General features: G+C 41.1%; 1 protein-coding gene across 7 annotated transcripts in view; it reads left to right on the forward strand.

The window, feature by feature from the left end:
* Positions 1–7,903: 7,903 nt before the first annotated feature.
* Positions 7,904–22,129, forward strand: part of COMMD7 (COMM domain containing 7) — a 39,245-nt gene continuing 25,019 nt past the window's right edge. For 2 of the 7 annotated variants that reach the window (XM_036749112.1, XM_036749114.1), the window contains exons 1-3: positions 7,921–8,084; positions 15,394–15,447; positions 16,542–16,644. In XM_036749112.1, coding sequence (XP_036605007.1) covers positions 8,001–8,084; positions 15,394–15,447; positions 16,542–16,644 — 241 coding nt within the window. In that variant the 5' untranslated portion in view covers positions 7,921–8,000. Of the gene's footprint in view, positions 8,085–15,311; positions 15,448–16,541; positions 16,645–22,129 lie in introns of all 7 variants that reach the window. The other 5 variants (XM_036749116.1, XM_036749113.1, XM_036749117.1 and 2 more) reach the window with 5 other exon arrangements.

Genomic DNA, 22,129 nt, shown 5'->3' on the forward strand with positions numbered 1-22,129 from the left:
AAAATAATGAGTTCTGTTTGGGATCTGCTGAGTTTGAAATGTCTATGGAACATCTAATTCAGGTGTGGGGAACTTGCAGCCTCAAGGCCACAAGTGGCCCTCTAGGTCCTTAAGTGTGGCCCTTTGACTGAATCCAAACTTCACAGACAAATCCCCTTAATAAAAGAATTTGTTCTGTAAAACTTGGACTCAGTCAAAAGACTACACCCAAGGACCTAGGTCCTTGAGCAGAGGAAATTTTTTTTGCCTTTCTTTGTATCCCCAGTTCTTAGCACAGTGCCTGGCAAGCTCTTTATAAATGATTGTTGACTGACTGATTTGAGATTGGAGGTCTTGAAAGAGGCTGGGGCTTGAAAAAGGTATGGGAACAAATAGACTTGAGAATTATCTTTATGGAGATGATAATTGAATCTATGAGAGCTGATTAGATAATGAAGTAACATAGCATAGAAGGAAAAGATGGGAAGGCTGAAGGACAGACCTTTATGGGAGACCCATAATTTGTGGGTATGACCTGGATTGAATGAAGATTCAGCAAAGACAGAGAAGGAACAGCCAGACAAGTAGAAGGAAAACCAGGAAAGAAGAATGCCGCAAAAACCTAGAGAGAAGAGACTATCCAGAGGAAAGGGTGATTGACAGGCTAAAAAGATATCAAAAAGGGTAAAAACCTAGAAAAGACCATTAAATTTGGCAATTAAAAGATCATGGTGAGAACTATGAAGTATGAATGCAGATTGAGGCACGCTTCATGCTTACCTTCCCCCCCCTTTTTTTTCTCTCTTTTGTTTTTGGGTTTTTTTTTTTTGGTTCTGTTTCTTCTTTCTCATGATTCATTCCATTGGTCATAATTCTTCTCCACAACTTGACTAGTGTGTAAATTAATTCAATGTGAAGTTATATGTGAAAGTTACATGTGATTCCATGCCATCTTGGGGAGGGGGGAGGGAGGGAAGAAAATCTGGAACTCAAAATTATGTAGAACCGAGTGTTGTAAGCTAAAAATAAAAAAAAAAAGTGGTTGGAATACTAAAAAAAAAAAAAAATCATGGGGAAATATGTTTTATGTCACTGCACATGTATAACCTATATCAAATTGCTTGCCTTCTCAATGAGGGAAAAGAAGAAGAATTTGGAACTCAAAATTTGAAAAAAAAAGTTAAAATGTTTTTATATGTAATCAGTGAAAAAAGAAATATTAATTTTTTTTAAAAGATCATGGGTAATTTTGAAGAGAGCCTTCTCAGTAGAATAAAATGGAAAGCCAAACTATGGAGGATTTAGAAGAGAGTGAGAGAAAGTTAGCCAGGAGAGGGAGAAGAGATATAGGAAATAGTTAGTGGGGATTGTCAGATCAATTGAGGGTTGGTTTCTTTGGTTTTTGGTTTTGTTTTGTTTGATTTTTGTTTTAAAGATGGGGGAGACGTGAATGCTTGTAGACCATAGAGAAGCAGCCAAAAGCCATAGAAAAACTACATATTAGAGAGTGGGTATGATGCAGGGGGCATTCTCCTGGAGAAGATAGGACAGAATGAGATCACTGTACATGTAGGAGGGTCAGTTAGCTTTGGCAAAGAGAAGGGACACTTTTTCATATGAAACAGGGATAGAGGAGCACCTGGGAGATGCAAGATGAGAAGAGGAAAACAGACAAGAGAGCTCTTGGTACAACGTGTGTATTTCACAAATACCTGTGGGTTGTTTGATTAGAGTGAGGTACTCTTAGTCAAGGAATTTTAGTTATTTAGTATCTCACCTTGTGGTTATGGTTAGGATACTTTGTTATAAAATCCTAGACCGTTAAAGCATCAAGTTCAACCCCCTCATGGAGACCCAGAGAGGGAGTTTGACTTAGGAGATAAAAGGGTGACCCCAGAATCAAGAAGACCTGGGTTCAAGTCCCAACTCCTACATAATGACTCTGTGACCCTAGGTAAGTTACTTAATTTCTCAGTGCCCCAGGAAACTCTCTTTTAAGACTATAATTTGCAGGTATGGAATATGCATTGGTAGAGAAATTTTCCTCAGGAAGACTTCCTTATACCAATGAGGTCAGAAATCCAGTAAAAAAAAAAAAAGGAAAGGTATATACCTATAAGTGTAAGTATTGTCTCTTTCAGATAGAGTGTAAGCTCCTTGAGGGCAGAGACTTCTATTTTTGTCTTTTTGTCAAGGCACAAAATAGTTTCATAGTAAAAGCTTAGGGGTTAAAACAAAATAAAAGCTTATGGGTTGATATTGACTAGTGAACAGATGACTGAGTCACTCCATCTTTCTGGACCTCAGTTTCCTATTCTGTAAAATGAAAGGGTTGAATTTCTAAGGGCCTTCCAACTCTAATAATAGCCAGCATTGACAATTTACATAGCACTGTAAGTTTTGTGAAGTGATTATCAAATATTATTTCCTTTAATCCTCACCTCAACCCTGTAAACTATGTTCTATTATTATCTTCACTTTACTGAGGGGGAAACTGAGGTTTCCATAGTACTCTCCTTTAGGAACATTATGTTTCTGCCAAATCAAACTACTAAACTAAACTACCCCCTCCATGCTCTCACACGGGGGTATCTATCCCCCATGACTGAAACACAATCATCTCTCCCTCTTCAAAAACCTTATCTTCCTTGAAGGCTTTGTTCAGGTGTTGCCTCCTTGAAGCTTTCACTGTTCTCCTCCATCTCAACATGTGTTCCCTTCCTCCTTAAATGAAATGGGAGTGGGTATTCCCAGGAGTCATCCTAGGTCTTTTCTGTCCCACTGATGTGACCGTTTGCTCTGACCTAAATGATACATACCACTGGGTTAAGGAAGATAGACTCCTGGGGAAGGGAAGGTCCCAGAGATTATTCATGGGCTTGGTACAAGTCCTTTGCAGGTCCTAGAGCAGCCCTTCTGTATTGTCTCCCACACTTTTAAGGCTAACCCCAAGAATGTAAACCAGGTGCAAGAACTATTTATGAGTCATCAATCAGCCAGCATCAATGATGCCTTCACCCCTGCCAACAAGGGGTACAGCTGCAGCTCCTGATTTGGCCCAGGAATTCCTCATTGCTCCCCTATTTCTTCTGTCTTATCCTTTCCTTGGGGTCTCATGACTCCTTATGGGCAGCACAAGCTTCCGTTCAGGGAACTGAGTCCATGAGTGTCCAACTGCTTTATACATCTCCAATTTCCCACCCTCTTGTTTTCTCCATCTCCATTCCTGGACTGAACTCCATATTTTTTAAAAGGTCAAGGCCAAGAGTATATGGGCATACACACACACACACGTGTATATATGTATATATATATATATATATATATACATATATATATATATACATGTGTGTACATACACACAGACATGTTCCATGAACAAAATACTTCTTAGCTCCATGCCTTCTCTTTGGCTGGCTCTTATGTCTGGAACACTCTCTGACTATTGACTTCCTTGGTTTCCTTTAAATTGCAACTAAAATCCCACTTTATACAGGAAGTCTTCCCCAACCCCCCTTAATTCCAGTGACTTCCCTCTATAAATTATTTCCAATTTATCCTGCATATAGGTTGCTTTCTATATGTGTTTGTTTGCATGTTGTTCCCTCTCCCTCATTAGATTGTAACCTCCTTGAGGGCAGGGACTGTCTTTTGTTTCTTTTTGTATCAGCAGCACTTAGCACAGTACCTGGTACATAGTGAGCATTTAATAAATATTTATCATTTGATTATGTATGTGTACATACGACATACACATTTATCTATGTGTATATATGTCTATATGTATGTGTGTGCGTGTGTCTCAAGTGTATGTACTAGCTCTGAATGTCAAAATGACCACAAATACCCAAGACAGAGATGCTTGTCACTTTCAGCTCCTTTCTGGTCCAGGAATTTCTCAGCTTGGTCCTTTCTGTCTAGCACCAATTCCTCCATATATGGTTTCCTAGAGCAGTGGTGTCAAACAAATAGAAACAGGGCCACTAAAGATACATAAGGATACCTGCTGGCACAAATTGCATAGTAACATTATCCACATCTACTTATATATTTGTTTATTTTGTTAGAAGTTTCCCAATTACATTTTAATCTGGCTATGTTCTGGAGTGCCCCCTGGCTTTCTGTCTGACATCTGCACCCTAGAGGTGTAGTTCAGCTATACAGGCCCAGGTGCAAAGAGTCATCAATCAGCAATTATCCTTATGTCCATTGTCCATATGTCAAGAGGACATCATCAATGGGGAATCAGGATCTAGGAAGGTTCTTTTTTTCTTAAATTTTTGCTTTTTTGGGGGGGGGCAGTGCAATTGGGGCTAAGTGACTTGCCCAAGGTCACGCAGCTAGTACGTATGTGTTAAGTGTCTGAGGCCGGATTTGAACTCAGGTCCTCCTGATGTCAGGGCCGGTGCTCTACTCACTGCGCCACCCACCTGCCCCTTTTCTTAAATTTTTAATTCAATTTTATTTCCATTCCAAATTCTCTCTCTCCCCCACCCATTAAGAAGGAAAGAATTATAATATCTATCATACATATGAAGTCATGAAAAGCATATTTCCAGATTAGCCATGTTTTGAAACAACAAAAAAACAAAAAAGAAAGAGAAAAAAATGTTTTAATCTGTACCCAGAGTTCATTAATTCTCTGGAGGTGGATAGTTGTTTTATCATGAGTCTTTAGAAGCTGTGGTAGATCACTGTATTGATCAGTTACTAAATCTTTCATATATTATGATTATATACATTGCAATCCTGGTTCTGCTCACTTTACTTTGTAGTTCATGTAAGTCTTCCCAGGTTTTTCTGAAATCCTCCCTTTTATCATTTCTTTTTTTCTTTTTTTGGAGGCAATCAGGGTTAAGTGACTTGCCCAGGGTCACACAGCTGGTAAGTGTCCGAGGTTTTGAACTTAGGTCCTCCCGACTCCAGGGCACATGCTCTGTCCACTCTGCCACCTAGTTGCCCCTCTCTTCATGATTTCTTGCAGCACAATAGTATCACGTCCATATACTACAACATGTTCTAGCCATTCCACAGCTGATGGGCATCTCCTCAGTTTCCAACTCTTTGTGATCGCAAGAAAAGGTGATATAGTTTTGTACACACGGGTCCTTTTCCTTTTTCTTTGATCTCTTTGGTGTATAGACCCAGTAGCGGTATTGCTGGGTCAAAGGGTATATAGAGTTTTATAGCTTTTGGGGCATAGTTCCAAATTGCTTTCCAAACTGGTTAGACTAGTTCACAGCTCTACCAACAGTGCATTAGTGTACTTATTTTTCCACATCCCCTCTAGCATTTGGCATTTTCTGTTTTTATCATCTTAGCCAAACTGATAGGTATAAGGTAGTACCTCAGAGTTGTTTTAATTTGCATCTCTCTAACCAATAGTGATTTAGAGAATGTTTCATATGATTATTGACAGCTTTGATTTCTTCCTCTGAAAACAGCTTGTTTATAAACCTTGACCATTCATCAATCAAAGAATGGCTCTTATTCTTATAAATTTGGCTCAGTTCCCTATATATTTGAGAAATATGACCTTTATCGGAGAAACTTGCTGTAAAACTTTCCTCCAGTTTCCTGCTTTTCTTCTCATTTTAGCTGCATTGGTTTTGTTTGTGCAAAAAGTTTGTAATTTTATGTAGTCAAAATTATTGATTTTACCTCCTGTGAACCTTTATCTCTTGTTTGGCTATGAATTCTTTCCCTATCCATAGATCTTACAAGTAATTTCTTCCTGAAGAAGAGTTTTTAACATTGTGTGTGTGTGTGTGTGTGTGTGTGTGTGTGTGTGTGTGAATAGGTTTCTTTGGCAGTCTCATAAAACCTACATACTCTTTCTCAAAATAGTGTTTTTAAATACATCAAATAAGTAAGATAGCAATGGAAACCAATTATATTGAAATACAGTTGTCAGAATATTTATTTCAAAAGTTGAAGGAGGGGTATTTAAGGGGCACAATGGATAGAGCAATGGCCCCAGAGTCAGAAGGACCTCAGTTCATATCTGGCCTCAGGCACTTACTAGCTGTGTGACCCTGGGCAAGTCACTTAACCCCAATTGCCTCAAAAAAAAAAAGAATCTTTAAGGACCTCAGATTAAGAACCTCTAAAGCCTAGTACAATTTCATTTTCTTTAGTTTTTTTTTGTAGTTGGAAATTTTTTTTTTTATTTTTAGTTTACAACACACAGTTCTACATAATTTTGAGTTCCAGATTTTCTTCCCTCCCTCCCTCCCCAATGGAATGAATCATGAGAAAGAAGAAACAGAACCAAAAAAAAAACAAAAAACCAAAAAACAAAAGAGAGAAAAAAAAAAGAGGGAAAAAAAGGTGAGCATGAAGTGTGCCTCAATCTGCATTCATACTTCATAGTTCTTTCTCTGGATGTAGATAGCATTCTCCATCGTGAGTCCTTTGGAGTTGTCTTTGCACATTGTGTTGCTGAGAAGAGCGAAGACTGTCAGGGTTAGTCCTCACAGAATCCATATATCTGTGGTTGTGTATAATGTTCTCCTGGCTCTGCTCTGCTCACTCAGAAGTCTAGTACAATTTGTGATCAAATGGGATAACCCTTAATGTCTTTTGCACACCCTAGAGCAAGGGTGGGGAACCTGTAGCCTAGAGGCCCTCTAGTTTGGATTCAGTCAAAGGGCCACACTTGAAGACCTAGTGGGCCACGTGTGGCCTTGAGGCCATAGGTTCCCCATCCCTGCCCTAGAGCTATATACATGCTAATTGTAATTATTACTACTACTAAATAGAGGTAGTATCTTCTTTAGGATACCAGTTCTTTCTATCTCTATCTCTCTTTCATACCAGCACAGTGCCTTCTATATGTAAGTACTTAATAGATGCCAATTAAATTGAATTGGAAAATAGTTAATTATCCTGGAAATAATGATAGCAGTTCCCACTCCTTCTATATACAAAGAACTTTCCTCACAACGACCATGTGAGAAAGATAGTACAAGAATGACTAGGCCTATTTTACAGATGAGGAAACTGAGAAGTTCAAAGAAAGGAAGTGATTTATTTGTCCAGGGTCCATGCTCCTCCAGTTCAGGGAAGAATGGAAACCCAGATCTCATCTTGAGGGCTTATGGTGAATTGGAAAGCACACGGGACTTTTTGGGTGGATGCATGATTTCCAGTATCCAGGAATCCACACAAATACCTATCTTGAATGTCTGACTTTAGGAGTAATTTTCTTTTTAAGAGTCTTACTTTTCTTATCTGTAAAATGAGGATGATAATTTGTTGTACTGCACAAAGACTATTGGGAAGAAAGTGAGGAATATGCTGTTAATACTTTCAGGAAACCGGGAAAGCAGGGAGGGGAGGATACAAGAAAATCTTCCCAAGGGAGCCAGGCCTTCATTTCTCTCTGGGTTGCAGCTTGACTCTTTGGGACTTTCTATACTATGCCTCCCCCCCCCCACCCGCCCCCTTGCCCCACCCCCATTCCTCCATCTCCTCATCCCCCCCCCCCCATTCCCACAGTCCCACACCCCTTTGCTAATTCAGCTTCCTTTTCTATGTGTTGTCTTCCCCATTTAAATTGTTAGATTGTAAGCTCCTTGAGGGATAGGGATGGTCTTTCTGCTGGTACTCCTATTGCCAGTGCCCGGCACAAATTAAGAACTTAATAATAAATGCTTGTTGACTGGACTGGACTTCTCACGCTTTTGGCTTTGGTTTGGTTCCCTGCTATCCTGGACTGGCTCCAAGTTGGGGGAAATACCGGGCGTGTAACGCATGCCAAAGGCTGGGAACCACTGAGAGAATGTAACGCTCGTGCACAACTGGGGCGGGGCGGGGCGGGGCCGGGTGAAGTGGCGCATGCGCCCAGGCACTAGGTTACCAGGCTCCTCCAGCTGAGCAGGGGAGGGGCGCGGGTCACGCGCGGGTGTGCGCGCGCAACGTTCAGCTGCGGCTACGAAACCGAGGCTGACGGCGGCGGCGGCGGCGGTCGGGGCGAGGTTGCTCCTACCTAGGGTGGGCGCGCGTGCGTGCGTGTGGCCATGGGGCGCTTTCACTTCACGCGGGACCCCATCCCCGAGTCCGTAGGGAGCGACATGCTGCACTTGAACCAGCTCAGCGCAGAGGTGCGCGCGGCGCGGTCTGGAGGTGGGGGAGGGGCAGGGGCGTCCCCGAGGGGCTCCGGGGGGCGGGGCCCTGCCCGGCTCTCGCTGCACGCTTCCTTTTTCAGCGTGGCTGGATTGGTTTGGTAGAGAGCTCGGGGTCGGAAGTCCGAGGCCCGGGGCTTCCCGTCCACGCATCACTGTGACCTTAGACAAGTCGCCTGCCCTCTCTGGGCCTTGGGGAACTGATCTGTAAAAGCAGTGAACTAGTGCCCTTCCATCCCCGAATCATAGATCCAATGAACCCCAGTAAAACCTAGAACCAAAGCCGAAGAGATTTTAGGGGTGGGGGGAGTGGGGAGAAGAGGATCAGCCTAAGGGGTGGCCCGCGTGTTAATGTTGTGGGGCGATTGGGGTGACTGCAGAGACAGGGAAGTGCAGCCAGAGGTTGGGGGCTGGGTGCAGTAGACCAGATAGGAAGGAAGGGCTTCTGGGAGTGAACCCCATCCAGACCAAGGCCGACTGGGTAAGTCCAGGGTGTGTTCTCTCCCTCCACTTTCCCGAATTTAGCTTCCGAATAAAAGAAAGTCATCTACAAAAAAGGGTTTGTTTGACTTAAGGAAATGTTTCTTAAAGGAAGCCAGGTGGCAGCAGTGGAGAGTGCTGGATTCGAGTGTGGCAGACCTGAATTCAAACCCAGATGTAGCTAGCTGGGTGAACCTGGGCAAGTTACTTAACTTCTGCCTGCTTCAGTTTCTTCATTTGTAAAGTGGAAATGATACTAGCACACAGGTTGTTGTGACGATCAAATGTGTTAATGTTTGTAAAGCATTTTGCAAATCTTGTGTACTAGACTCCTTTGGCAATCTGAAACCTATGACCCCTTCTCAGAACAGAGTTTCAAAATGCATAAAATACATAGTTACAAAAGGACACCAATTATATTAAAATACAGTTATCAAGAGAATTTGGAACTAGAAATTTAAAAAAAAATCAAAGTTAAAAATTAATTAAAAAAATAATGGTTATCAAAAGTTTAAGGAAAAAAAATTGTAGACAGCAAGTTGAGAACCTCTAACTTAGAGGATCTCTAAAACTCTAGCATCCCTTGAAATTCCAGGATTCTAACTTGTTTTGTAAGTTTCATGAGAGCAGAGGCAGCTTTGATTGATTGAAAGGCTTTCTAGGCTTTTGGTCAGGGGAAATCTGCCTTCAAATTCCTAGTCCCTGTGCTAATTTAAATTATCTGAACCTCAGTTTCCCTCTCTGTAAAGTGGATGTAATAATACTTTTAGTTCTGTACTTAAGGGGTTGTTTGTATCAACTGAAATGTCAGCTGTTATTATTATTGTGTAACCTTTCTCAGCTCTTTGTACACAGTGGGGTATGGAATAAAAGTTATATTGTAATCCATCAGCAAATACCTCACTATTCTATTAGTGGGATGTTGTGCTTCCCAGTTGTCTGATACAGCCTTTTTATAAAAATTAAGATAATGTTAAGAAAATAAAAACCAGGTTAATTTTGTGTAAACTACAAAATACAGCCAAGCACTAAATATGAGAATAAACTACATTTCTTGCTGAAAATCAAAGCTAAGATCCAAATCCCTTTTTAAAATTAACACTTTCATTCCTTTTTTTACATTCATTTTTTAACATACAACCATCCCAGCTCACAAAGTGAACCTTCCTTTGTAACAAAAACAGTTAAGCAAAACCTACTTACACCGTGACCACATCAAATGGTGTGTGCAACATCATTCAATCAACAAGTATTTAATAAGGGCCTACTATATGCCAGGCATTGTGGCATGTTAGGTATACAAATACAAAAACAGAGTCCCTGCCCTCAAGGAGCTTACATTCCTCAGGAAATATGACTTGCTCACAAACAAGTAAATATAAGATATATACAAAATAATTTTTTGGGAGGGCCAGGGGGAACTAAATGGGAATTAGAAAAGGTCTCTTGAGGAGGTGGGACTTGAGCTGAGCTTCTGTACTCATAGCTTCCCACTCCCCCTTCCTCTTCTAGGAAAGAGAATGAAATGCAATTCCTTATTTCCTCTGGGACTAAGATTAGTTATTACAATTATAGCACATTTGACTTTGTTAATGTTCTTTTCATTTAGATTATTGTAATCAGTGCTTTCCTGCCTCTGTGTCCAGTCATACAAGTCTTACTATGTTTCTCTGAATTTCTTGTTGTTCCCTACAGAGCAGTAACAGTTAATTGATGTTCCATAATTTGTCCAACATTTCTGTATATCCATATCTAGTCTGTCTCTTGAGTTCTTGTGCAGAAATGCCTACCGCTCATTGGACATTTGAGTCTGCATGTCCCATTGGCATCTCAAATGCAACATATCTAAAACAACTCATATTTACTTTTAAAATTAATTTTTTTTCCCAATCAACAAGCGTTTATTTTCTCCTTCCCAGCCCCTCCCCACCTGAGGAAGAAGGAACAACAAAACCCGTATACAAATATGAGTAGTCAAGCAAAACAGGTTTCTGTATTGGCTGTACCCCGAAATTCTGCATTTTAAGTCTTACTCTCTCTTATAGGAAACTCATAATAATTTCTTCCAAACCCACCCCACTAACAGATTTCTGTTTCTCTTGAATGTACTATTATCCTTCTAGACATTTAGGTTTATAACCTTAGAATTATTTTCCACCCCTCACTCTCTTTCATCCCACATAGCCAATTGATTGACACGTCTTAACAAGTCTGTCTAAACCACATTTCTCATCCATTCTTTCTTTCTATTTACATCACTCTCACCTTACCCCAGACCCCCAACACCTCTTGCCAGCGCTATCATAGTAGCCTAATTACTCTCTTTGCCTTAAGTCTCTACCAAGCCACCAATGCTATTTTTCCTAAAGAACAGAACAGGTGTGATCATTTTACTCTCTTAGTCAAAGCTTGTAGCTCTTTGATACCTGCAGCGTCAGATACAAACTCGGTTTGGCATTTAAAGTTCTTCATCACCTTGTTACAAACTCTCTTTCTAGCCTTATGTACGTTATTTCCGCAGTGCGCTTTAGCATCTGACCAAACCAGCTGCCACCTTATTCCTGATACAAGATGCCCCATCTCTCATCTTTGTGCCTCCGCACTGATTTCCTCATGCTTGTAATAAACAATCTCCTCATCTCTTGTCAACCCAGTTTCCTTCAAAGCTTAGTTCAGATGCCACATTCTACATAAGGTCTTTCCTGACATCCCTTCCCACCAATACCTTGTAGAAGGTTGTATGTGTGTGGGTGTGGGTGTGTGTGTGCTTGTGTGTGCGTGTGCATGTATAGACACATAAAGATTGCTATCTGCTTGTTTATGTACACTTCTCTCTTGATAGAATGTAAGCTCTATGAGGGCAGACTTTTTCACTTTTGTTTTTGTATTCCCCCACTTCCTCCTACTATGAGTGGTATAAAGTATGTGCTTAATAAATGCTTATTGATGGATTAATGGGTACCTTTTCAACAAACATAGAGTCATGGTATGAATATTTTGGCACAAAAAAATAGACCTTTTCCATCTTTGACCCCCTTGAGATATATGCTTAGTAGTGGATCTCTGGGTCAAAGGATGTGAATAGTTTAATGATTCTTCTCCCATAATTCCAAATAGTTTTCCAGAGTGGCTGGACCAATTTACATGTCCACAAATCCTAATTCTTTTTTTAATAATTTTTTTTATAAAGACAATTTTTAACGTTCATCTAAAAAAATTTTTGAGTTCCAAAATTTCTCTTCCTCTCCTTTACCTCTCCCCTCCCTCAGATGGTAAGCAATTTGATTTAAAACCTTAACTCTTAATGTAGAAAGTTTTCTTGGTATTGCTGCCCTGGGGTTGGCTGTAGAGTTGAGTTTATTTTGGGGCTGAAAGCCTACCCCTGAGGGAGCAAACACATCCAGGCTGTAAATTAATGAGAGGTTTAGTCTTTCTACAAATATTTATTGAGTACTTAACCTGTGATGGCTCTGTACTTAGCCTTTAAAGGAAATGAATATGGAGAAGTCTGCCCCTGCCCACTAGGAGTTTGCAGTCTATTAGGGAGATAATACAAATGATAATTGTCTTGTTAGCTTACTATATTATTGTATTTGAGTTTCTACACCACCCATTGAGATAAATAAAGCCAGTGTTTATAAACTTTGTTTGGCAGGTGTGAGTACTGAGGCGTGTGTCCCACCGCTGGTAATCAAGCAATAAACATTTATTTTAGGTGCTATTGAGTTCCTGTGCCTTGTTGGGGTTACTGAAAGAAAGGAAAAAAAAAAGCAAAAAACAGTTCCTGCCCTCTAGAAGCTTACATTCTAATGACTGAATCTTTGGCTGGTTGGAAGGATGGAAGAATGTTTATTGAGTTCTTACTAAATTCAAAACACTATGTTTAGTTCCAGGAAAACAGAAAAGGTCCTTGCTCTTCCAGATCAACCTCATATTCTGATGTAAGACATAACTCAAATTTAGGAAGGTAGTTTTAGCCTCAAGTCAGAAGGAAAGGGTCCCTGAGTCCCCAGGTTGTGGAAGCCAAGCAGGTGGCAATGCATTTTCTTTGGTGTAATTTAATATTTTTTAAGAATTCTGAACAAATATTAAAAAAATGTTTCCACACAGAGCAGAACATAAGAAAATTCTTCATGAAATGATGAATCTATTTCATATTGATATTTTTTTTCAAGTATGTAATAAGTGGTGCAATTTACTTTCAAAACTGCCCATTCTGGCTGTGCTTCTTTCTGAACTTCCATCTGTTCTTTTCATTCTTAAAAATGCTACAATAGCCCTTTTTTTACTTTTGACATCACACTTGCTAACCACTGCCTCTTCTCCTATCCCAACACTTTTCATTAACAGAGAAACTAAGGGAGGGAAAAACCTTTTTAACAAATGAAGTCCAGCAAACCAAACCCATTCTTTGGCCATGTCCAGAAAAGTATGCCTTTTTCTGTACTCTCTGCCCATCGCCTCTCTGACAAGAGGTGAGGTCTTAAGTCTTTCAAGTTTATTTTTCTTTACAGTGTTGTTCTTGTATAAATTGTTCTCTTTACTTTGCATCAGTTCATAATATCCTGGATTCTCTGAAATTCTCTTGTCATTTCTCATATTGCATTATGTTTGAATCATTCACCGGTTGCTAAGAAGCCATCTAAGGTAACCCCTGAGATTCTTGTTCTCCCCTGTGATGTCTTTTCTTATATTGCACTGTTTGGTAGTGCCAAGGACTTTGGGGGGGATTTTTTTTCCCCTTGGTCTTCTTTAGCTCTGGCTGCTAAGGGGCTGGGGGTTGTGGGCTGCCCCAGGTGCACAGGTAGTTGCCAGGTTGCATATCCTGAAGGCTTGCTCCCCAGGATAATGGCAGGGTTGGGGGTGGGGTGACAGGGGCTAGGCTGGATCCGGAAAAAAGTTTTCTATAGAAGGTGATGTCTGAGCTGAATCTAAAAGAAAGCCCATCTCAGTTAATTTCAATAAAGATTGTACATGTTGGGTTCATTGTGAGGAAAATAGATTAAGGGATGGGGCAACATGATCACACCTTCAGATATTGGACTTTAATTTGGAAAAGGGACTGATTCTGACTTATTCTAGAGGAGATAGCTAGGACCTACCTGTTAGGCTTTCAAAGCCCTTCACATCCTGGCCCCTTCGCAGCTCCTTTTCCCATATTCTTACACTTTTCTATTCTTATACTTTACTCCCCTTCACATTCCCTTTGACCCATTGACTCTGCTCTCCTTGCTGTTTCTGGAACAAGACACTCCATCTCCTATCTCTGATCATTTTCCACTAGCTGACCCTCATGCTGGGAACACTGTCCCTTGTTTTCTCTGCCTCTTAATTACCCTGTCTTCCAGTCTGGTCTCAGCAAAGAGTTTCACTTTCTGCAAGGTTCCCAGTCCTTAATCCTGCTGTCTTCCCTCTGAGGCTACCCCCAGTTTATCCTGTATTTATAATCCTGTATCGATCTTGTTTGTATAGTTGTTTGCCTGTTGTCTCCCCTCTTTGGGAGCAGGGACTGCTTTTTCCCTTTCTTTATATCCCCAGAGCTTGGCACAGTGCCTGGCACATAGTAGGCACTTAATACATGCTAGTTGACTGACTGACCTACTAGGTGCACATTTGCTAGGATAATTTCAGTTTAGCACCTTACTAAGATAGATCTGTCCAAAAGTGTAACAGTATTAGAGTTGACTATCACTAAAAGTCTTAAAGCAAAGTTCGCTCAGCCATCCTGTGGTTAGGATTGGAGAGGACCCCAAGAGTCTTCTAGTTTCGAAGTTCTCTTATGCATTTAATAGTCATATATCAAGGGTCTGTTCTATTAACTGTGTTGTGGGCTAAAGGAAGTTCAGGATCTGTACCCAAGGAGCCTGCAGTCCAATATATTCATTTGTCATCTTATTTAATCTTCACATTCTTGTGAGGTAATGCTTACAAATAGTATTAGCCGTATTTTGTACTTGAAGAAATTGAGACTTGGAGACATTATTCCGTGGCTTGTCAATCAATGGGCACACAGCTCATTCCAGGAGGTATTCAAACCTAGGTCTCTGCTGACTCTCTTGTGCACACAGATGGAGAAGCACAACGAAATCAATTGAAAAAGATTGCTTTCAGCTGGGGTGGATCAAAGGAAAATATAGATTTACAGCTAGAAGGAAGCCAGAAACGTTAAGGACTAAGGTGGTTTCTGAAGTTCTGTCTTTAAATCTGTGATCCAATAATCCTAGTGGGTCACTTGCCCCAGGATTTGAACTTAGATCCTCTTATTTGATTTAAATCCATCACTCTTTGTAATACTGTATGCTGGAAGAAACTTAGATCCTCTCATTTGATTTAAATCCAGCACTCTTTGCAGTCCTCTGTGCTGGAGGGCACTTGGAAGCCTTCTTGAAGGAGGTGGAATTGAAGCTTGGCCTTGCCGTAGAACAATAGATGCCCTGGTGCTGCAGCCTATGGCAGAATGGAGACTGAATCTTCCTCTCAGTTCACAGCTTTATGTAGCAGCAACTGCTGTGTCAATACTTCCTGGTGCTGATGAGCTATTTTTAAAAATAACGCTCCTTCAGTGAACTGGATGCAGGTGGTAATTTGTTGTTAGGAAGAGATTTCAGGGTGTTGGAGGCAAAGGCTGGTTTGGGAAATGAGCCAGGAGGAGGAGGGGGAGGAAGAGGTTGTTGATGTTTGGGGCTGTAAACGTTCTGAGGTCTTGCCTTGTTCGTCTCTTTTCAGACTCCTCAGCCCAGAGTGGAGTTGAATCAGGAATCTGACTCAGTAGATGAATGTACTGAAACTCTCGTTTTCATTTTCACAGCAGTTTGCCACACTGACTGAAGTGATTTTCTACTTTTTGGTTCAACCCAAGGAGGTAAGGTCCTTTACTTGATGTCCAGAAGTGTTTGCTTGGGAAGCTGTTGTCCTGGACAGCCTGGAAAGTAACCCAGGGCTTCTTGCCTCTTGGCAGAGAGATTCTTAACCTGGGGATCTGTGGATGGAATTACATCTTTATTTCAACACAATTGGGTTTCCTTTGTAATCTTATGTATTTTATTTTATGCATTTAAAGACATTATTCTGAGAAGGGCTTCACCAGACTGCTAAAAGGGTCCATGACAGAAAAAGATTAAGATTCCTGGATTAGAGCCTTAGAATGAGACATACATTTTGAGACATGGCTAATGTTTTGTTAAACTATATTTATTTGTTACAAGGGAGGGCTTTTTTTTAGGGGGGCAGTTATTGGGTAGTAACAGAGAAGGAAGAGAAGAAAGTAGCATCAATAAAATACTTCAAAACACAAAAGAAAAGGAAAATTATAGAAGGGAACATAAGTAATTTTGGTACCACCTTTTAACATATACTTTATTTTCCTTTTTTGTTATACTAGCCAATCTGATAGGTATTCATTTAATTTGCATTTCTCTAATTAAAATGATTTAGAGCACTTCCTTCATATGCCTGTAGATACTTTGGATTTCTTCATCTGGAAACTGCCTGTTCATATGCTTTGACCATTTATCAATTGGGGAATGGCTTGTATTCTTATAAATTTTACTTAGTTCTCTATATATTTGAGAAATTAGGCCTTTTCAGAGACACTTGCTATAAAGATTTTTTCCCAGCTTTCTGCTTTTCTTCTAATCTTGGCTGCATTGGTTTTATTTGTACAAAAGCTTTTTATTTTAATATAATCAAAATTACCTATTTTACATTTTTTAAATGCTCTCTATCTCTGGTTTGGTCATGAATTCTTCCCTTCCCCACAGATCTGACAGACTATTCCTTGCTCTTCTATTGACATACACTTTAAAAACAAGATGTATGTAATAGAAGTTCATGGTTTCATAAACAGTCCTCTTTTTTGTTCGTTGTATATTGAAATGTTTGTATTTGATTATTAAGATTATAATAAAAATAATTTTTAAAAATATTAAGGTATTTGTGTTCATTCTTGTGTTACAGGTTGAAACATTTCTGGCTAAACTGTCTGATTTTGCTGCCACCAATCAGATCAGCCTTGGGCCCTTAAAGAATATTGTGAAAAGCCTTCTCCTAGTGCCTAATGGTGAGTGAATATATTTTGTCTGCCCTTGATGCTTTTGTTATTAGCCTTACTATTCACTCTCTCATGTTGGAAACTTAATGTTATCTCTTCTGTCTCCCTTATCATTCATATATCCTTTAGGCTTCTGATCTTTTGAAAAAAATATAAATCAAAATAAAAATTTTTTCAATTAACCATTTATTTTCTCTTCTCACCTTCCCTGTTCTCTCACTGATTAAAAAAGAAAAGGAAAAGCAAATGCTCATAACACATACAGTCAAACAAAACAAATTCTTGTATTGGCCATATCCACAAAACTGTATTTCTCACTCTTCATCTTGAATCCATCCCTTTATTAAGAGGTTGGTAACATGCTTTCTCATCAGTCCTCTTGAATTGCAGTTAGTCATTGTGTTGATGAGGGTTCTTAAGCCTTTCAGAATTGTTTGTCTTTACAGTGTTGTCATTGTATAAACTGTTCTACTGGCTTTGCTTGATTCACTCGGTATTGGTTCATACAGTGCATCCAGCTTTCTTTGAAGCTATCCTCTTCATCCATTCTTATGGTACATTATTATTCCATTACATACCATATTTTTGTTCAGGCATTCCCAAAGTGATGGCTTCTAAAGTCTTGCTGATTCTATGGATGCCATGTATTTTACATCTGTTCTCTCACCTATCTTCTCATGCTCCCCTCCACCCTCCTGGGATAGACTCCCACACACCTAGACTGTTAAAATTGCCATCATGTGGAGTTTCCCAGCTCCACCTTCTCTTCATCCAATTCAACCATTACATGTTGCTAATTTATCTTCCTCAGGCTTAGATCTGGTCCCATCACTTCTGAGGAGAGTGTGGTGCCAGGAGAAGGGTCCTGAAGTTGACGTCCTGGGCTTCAATCTTGGCTCCACCTTTAAGTGAGCTGCTTACCTCTCTGGATCTCTTTTTCTTCCTCTACAGCTGGGATGTTGGAATAGACACCTCTGAGGTCTGTTCTAGCTCTGAATGTGTGAGCCCAGACTCTTCAGAGGTGTAGTTCCCTATTGCCTACTAAGTGAATTCATACTCCTTTGCTGGCATCACAGACAGCAAGTACCATGTTGCTTTTTCACCGGTATCTCATCTTGCTTTTCCTCCTTATACTCTCTGCTCTAGCCAAGTTGGAGTCTGTTCCCTGAATATGCTTTTTGGACTTCTCCTGCTGTGCCCTCACTTAGAGGGTTCCCTCTTTAGGGCTCTTTCCCTTTCTTTTCCTTTCCCTTTTATCTGTTAAATGCCCACCTAGTCTTTTTTTTTTTCCTTTGGCTAGGCAGTCAGAGTTAAGTGACTTGTCCAGGGTCACACAGCTAGTAAGTGTCAAGTGTCTAAGGCTGGATTTGAATTCAGGTCCTCCTGACTCCAGGGCCACTCTATGCACAGTGCCACCTAGCTGCTCCCTCTCCCCTCCCCCCCCACCTAGTCTTTAAAGCCCAACTCACATAGCACTTTCTTGATTTGAGCTCCACACCATTACTAATGACTTTTACCCCTCAGCCTTCGCTCATAAAACAAATATTCCGTCAGACATTGAGCCAGTATGCATTTATTAAGGGCTGATTGTGTGCCCTGCAATGTGCTAAGTGGGGAGGGTGGGGAGGCCCAGAATGAGATCTTACAAAGAAAAAGCAAAAATAGTCTCTGCTCCCCAAGGAACTTACATTCTAATGGAAGAGACATGTGTATAAATAGGTACATACAAGATTCCTATAGTCAGGAGAAGGTAACTTTAGAGAGAAACTGACAGCTAGGAGAGGGCCAAGGAGAGGCCTCCTGTGATGTGGATTTTGAGTGAAGTCTTGGGAGGGAACCCGGGGCTTCTAAGAGGTGGAGGTGAGAAGTCAACAGCCAGGGCAGAGGCAAGGAGATAAGAGCTGGGATGTCAATAGTGAGGAGCATTGCCCAATTGATGGGTATCCCCTTAGTTTTAATCCTTTGTAACCACAGAAAGAATCGCCACAAATAGTTTTGTATATTTTTAGTTAGAGTTTGTTTTGCTTAGGAATAATTCCTCCTTCCTTCTCCCTTTTCCCTCCTGATTTCCTGTTGAATGATATGGATTTCTGTACCCAGTTGTGTGCGAAGCTTATCTGTACTTCTTCCTTGAAACTCTGCCTTCTTGGCATCATAGTTCATGCCATTTAGAAAGAAAGAGTTTAAAAAAATTGACATCAGCCAAGTCTGCCAGTCTATGCAGTGTCTCGCACCCGTAGTGTCCCACCTCTGCAAAGAAGTACAGGAGGAGGTGCATCATCTCTTTGGAACCAACCCTGGCTTTTACAGTTAACCAGCGATTTTTTGTTGCTCCTTTCCTTTCCATCATTGTCATTGTGTATATTTCCAGACTTTGCCCTTTACTTCAGTTTGTAAACTTTCCCATACTTCTCTGAATTCTTGTTATTCATGGTTTCTGACACAGTAATATGCTATCACATTTCTGTACCACAGGCAGCTTAGCTCTGAGGAGAGCTCTCTGACTGACTTCCTGGTCTTCAGCCAGTCATAGAATTCTAGACCTTAAGTCCAACTGCGTCCTTCTTAAGGTAGAGGAAAATGGGACTCAGAATGAAAGAAATTGCCCAGAGTTACTCTGCGAGTTAATATAGAGCAGGATCTCTCGACACCCAGGCCAGCGTTCTTTATCCTATACCAGGCTACCTCTTCCCTCTCCCAAATGCCCCTGCAGACCACCCATCCAGCTTCCACACCACAGTTCAAGTCCAGAGATCTGCAGTCAAGTATAAGCTCCTGGAAGAGTTTTTCTATCCCCAGTACCTAGCACAGTATAGGGGCTTAATAAATGTTTGCTGAATGAATGATTCTTTTCTACGTTTGTCCATACTTACCTGTATTGTTTCACCATTTAATCAGCTAGTCTTTCTTTTGCTACCTGTTTCACAAGTGTCTGTCTTATTTCCCTAAGAAAACTGTATGCTTCTTGGGACCAGCAGTTGTTTTGGTGACTTCATGGTAGGGGTTCAGTAAATACTGGTTGAGGTGAAATGAATTGAATGGAGGAGGAGGAGGAGCAGCAGCCAACTAGACCATGACCATGTTTGTTTATTAGTCAAGATTTGGTAATGACATTCAGAACTGATCCTTTTGTGCAGGAGGACTATGTGCTTAGGCATTCACTCAGTCAGCAAGCATTTATTAAGTGCCTTCTATATGCCAGGCCCTGTGGTAGGCACTGGGGATACAAAGACAAAGAATGAAACAGCCCCTACTTCCACTTTTGGGGGGGAGGTGCCAGCTCTGCCACACCAGCACTGCTCCTTCCCCAAGAACCCCCAACCTGAACTGGGCTTAGATCTTCGGCAGGCTGTGCACCCCTGCTCTGATCCACCACTTAATTCCTCCCACCAGGTGGTCCTGGAGCTGGAAGCAACAGCAGCCTTGGCTGCCCCACCTCCGCTGCCCCCGGGGCTGGAAGCCGAACTGCGAATTCCTTCCACTCCTGCAGCTTTTCCCACTAACCTTCTCCGCAGTCTTTGGTGTTTGTGGGTTGAGAAGTCTCGTAACTGCCGCAGCTCACTTATTCAGGGTGCTAGGGCCCCCTCCACCCGACTCCAAGTTTGGTTGGTCCACGCCGCTCAGGCTGGGCTCTGCTCCACTCCATTCCCAGCTCCCAGCTCCGTGTGGGACAGACCTCACCCAGAGACCATCTAGGCTGTCCTGGGCTGGAGCCCTGCTTCCCTCTGCTGTTTTGTGGGTTCTGCTGTTCTAGAATTGGCTCAGAGCCATTTTTTATAAGTTTTTGGAGGGACTCGGTACGGAGCTCAAGCTATTCCCTGCTTACCAGCCGCCATCTTGGCTGTGCTTTTATTTTCATTGTTCCTTATGCCCTAAATATTCTCCTTTTTTCTCGCTGGTGGATTTCTGTTATTTCACTAAAGCACAACTGAAATGTCTTCAACAACGTTCCTTCTCTTCTCCCTTCTCTCCCCCCACTCCCAATTACTGGTAACAGTGTTTTGTGTGTAATTATTTTATCATGTGATGTGGATTATAGTTGTCTGCGTTTTGTTTCTTCTCCCATTAGACTATGACTTTCATGAAGGCAGGGTTCCTGTCATATCTAAGTAGAGATCACATGACCCTGAGCACAGCAACCCATACACTGTCAGCACTTAAGAAACGTTGGATGAAAGCTCAATTACACCATCTTAACAGTTCAGCCTCCTGACTCCTCAAAGGAAAGCTAACATATCAAATTAAATGTTCATTGTTGTAAGAGAGAAGGCTAACTATGCGTTCATCTGCACCTGAAACTGACATTTTCTCAGGTTTTTATGTAAGGGTCTTGGTTGGAACATCCTTGACTTTGAAGAGATTCAAGTGTTATCATTTCTAGCCTTTCTTCCCATTCCTTAATTTGTGTTACTTCTTTTTACTGGCATTCTGACTGGGTCCAGGTTATTATTCTTCCCTTCACCTATTTTCTCTCTCCCAAACCTGGCTTTACTTTTTCTGTTAGTCATCTATGCTTTAAAAAAAGGAATTAGTTTGAACTCTTCGTTCTCCCTTCCCTCAAGTGGTTAACAAGTCCTATCAGTTCTTTCTTTATAATATCTTCCTTTCTGAGTCTCTTCTTTCCTGTCCTCCCTGCAACTACCCTGAGCCAGATTCTTAATCATGTCTGTGTTGCTGCAGCAGTCTTGACAGTCACCAAACACTGGGCACCTACTATATGTACGGACATATAGGATGGTGACACCTTCAAAAGAAAGAGGGAATTGGGCAGCCAGGTGGTGCAGTGAGTAGAGCACCAGCCACAGAGTCAGAAGGACCCGAGTTCAAACCTGACCTCAGACACTTGACACACTTACTAGCTGTGCGACCTTGGGCAAGTAACTGAGGGAAGGGAGAACGAAGAGTTCAAACTAATTCCTTTTTTTAAAGCATAGATGACTAACAGAAAAAGTAAAGCCAGGTTTGGGAGAGAGAAAATAGGTGAAGGGAAGAATAATAACCTGGACCCAGTCAGAATGCCAGTAAAAAGAAGTAACACAAATTAAGGAATGGGAAGAAAGGCTAGAAATGATAACACTTGAATCTCTTCAAAGTCAAGGATGTTCCAACCAAGACCCTTACATAAAAACCTGAGAAAATGTCAGTTTCAGGTGCAGATGAACGCATAGTGAGCCTTCTCTCTTACAACAATGAACATTTAATTTGATATGTTAGCTTTCCTTTGAGGAGTCAGGAGGCTGAACTGTTAAGATGGTGTAATTGAGCTTTCATCCAACGTTTCTTAAGTGCTGACAGTGTATGGGTTGCTGTGCTCAGGGTCATGTGATCTCTACTTAGATATGACAGGAACCCTGCCTTCATGAAAGTCATAGTCTAATGGGAGAAGAAACAAAACGCAGACAACTATAATCCACATCACATGATAAAATAATTACACACAAAACACTGTTACCAGTAATTGGGAGTGGGGGGAGAGAAGGGAGAAGAGAAGGAA

This window comes from Trichosurus vulpecula, chromosome 3 (genome assembly GCF_011100635.1).
Source record: "Trichosurus vulpecula isolate mTriVul1 chromosome 3, mTriVul1.pri, whole genome shotgun sequence".
In the NCBI taxonomy this organism is placed as follows: domain Eukaryota; kingdom Metazoa; phylum Chordata; class Mammalia; order Diprotodontia; family Phalangeridae; genus Trichosurus; species Trichosurus vulpecula.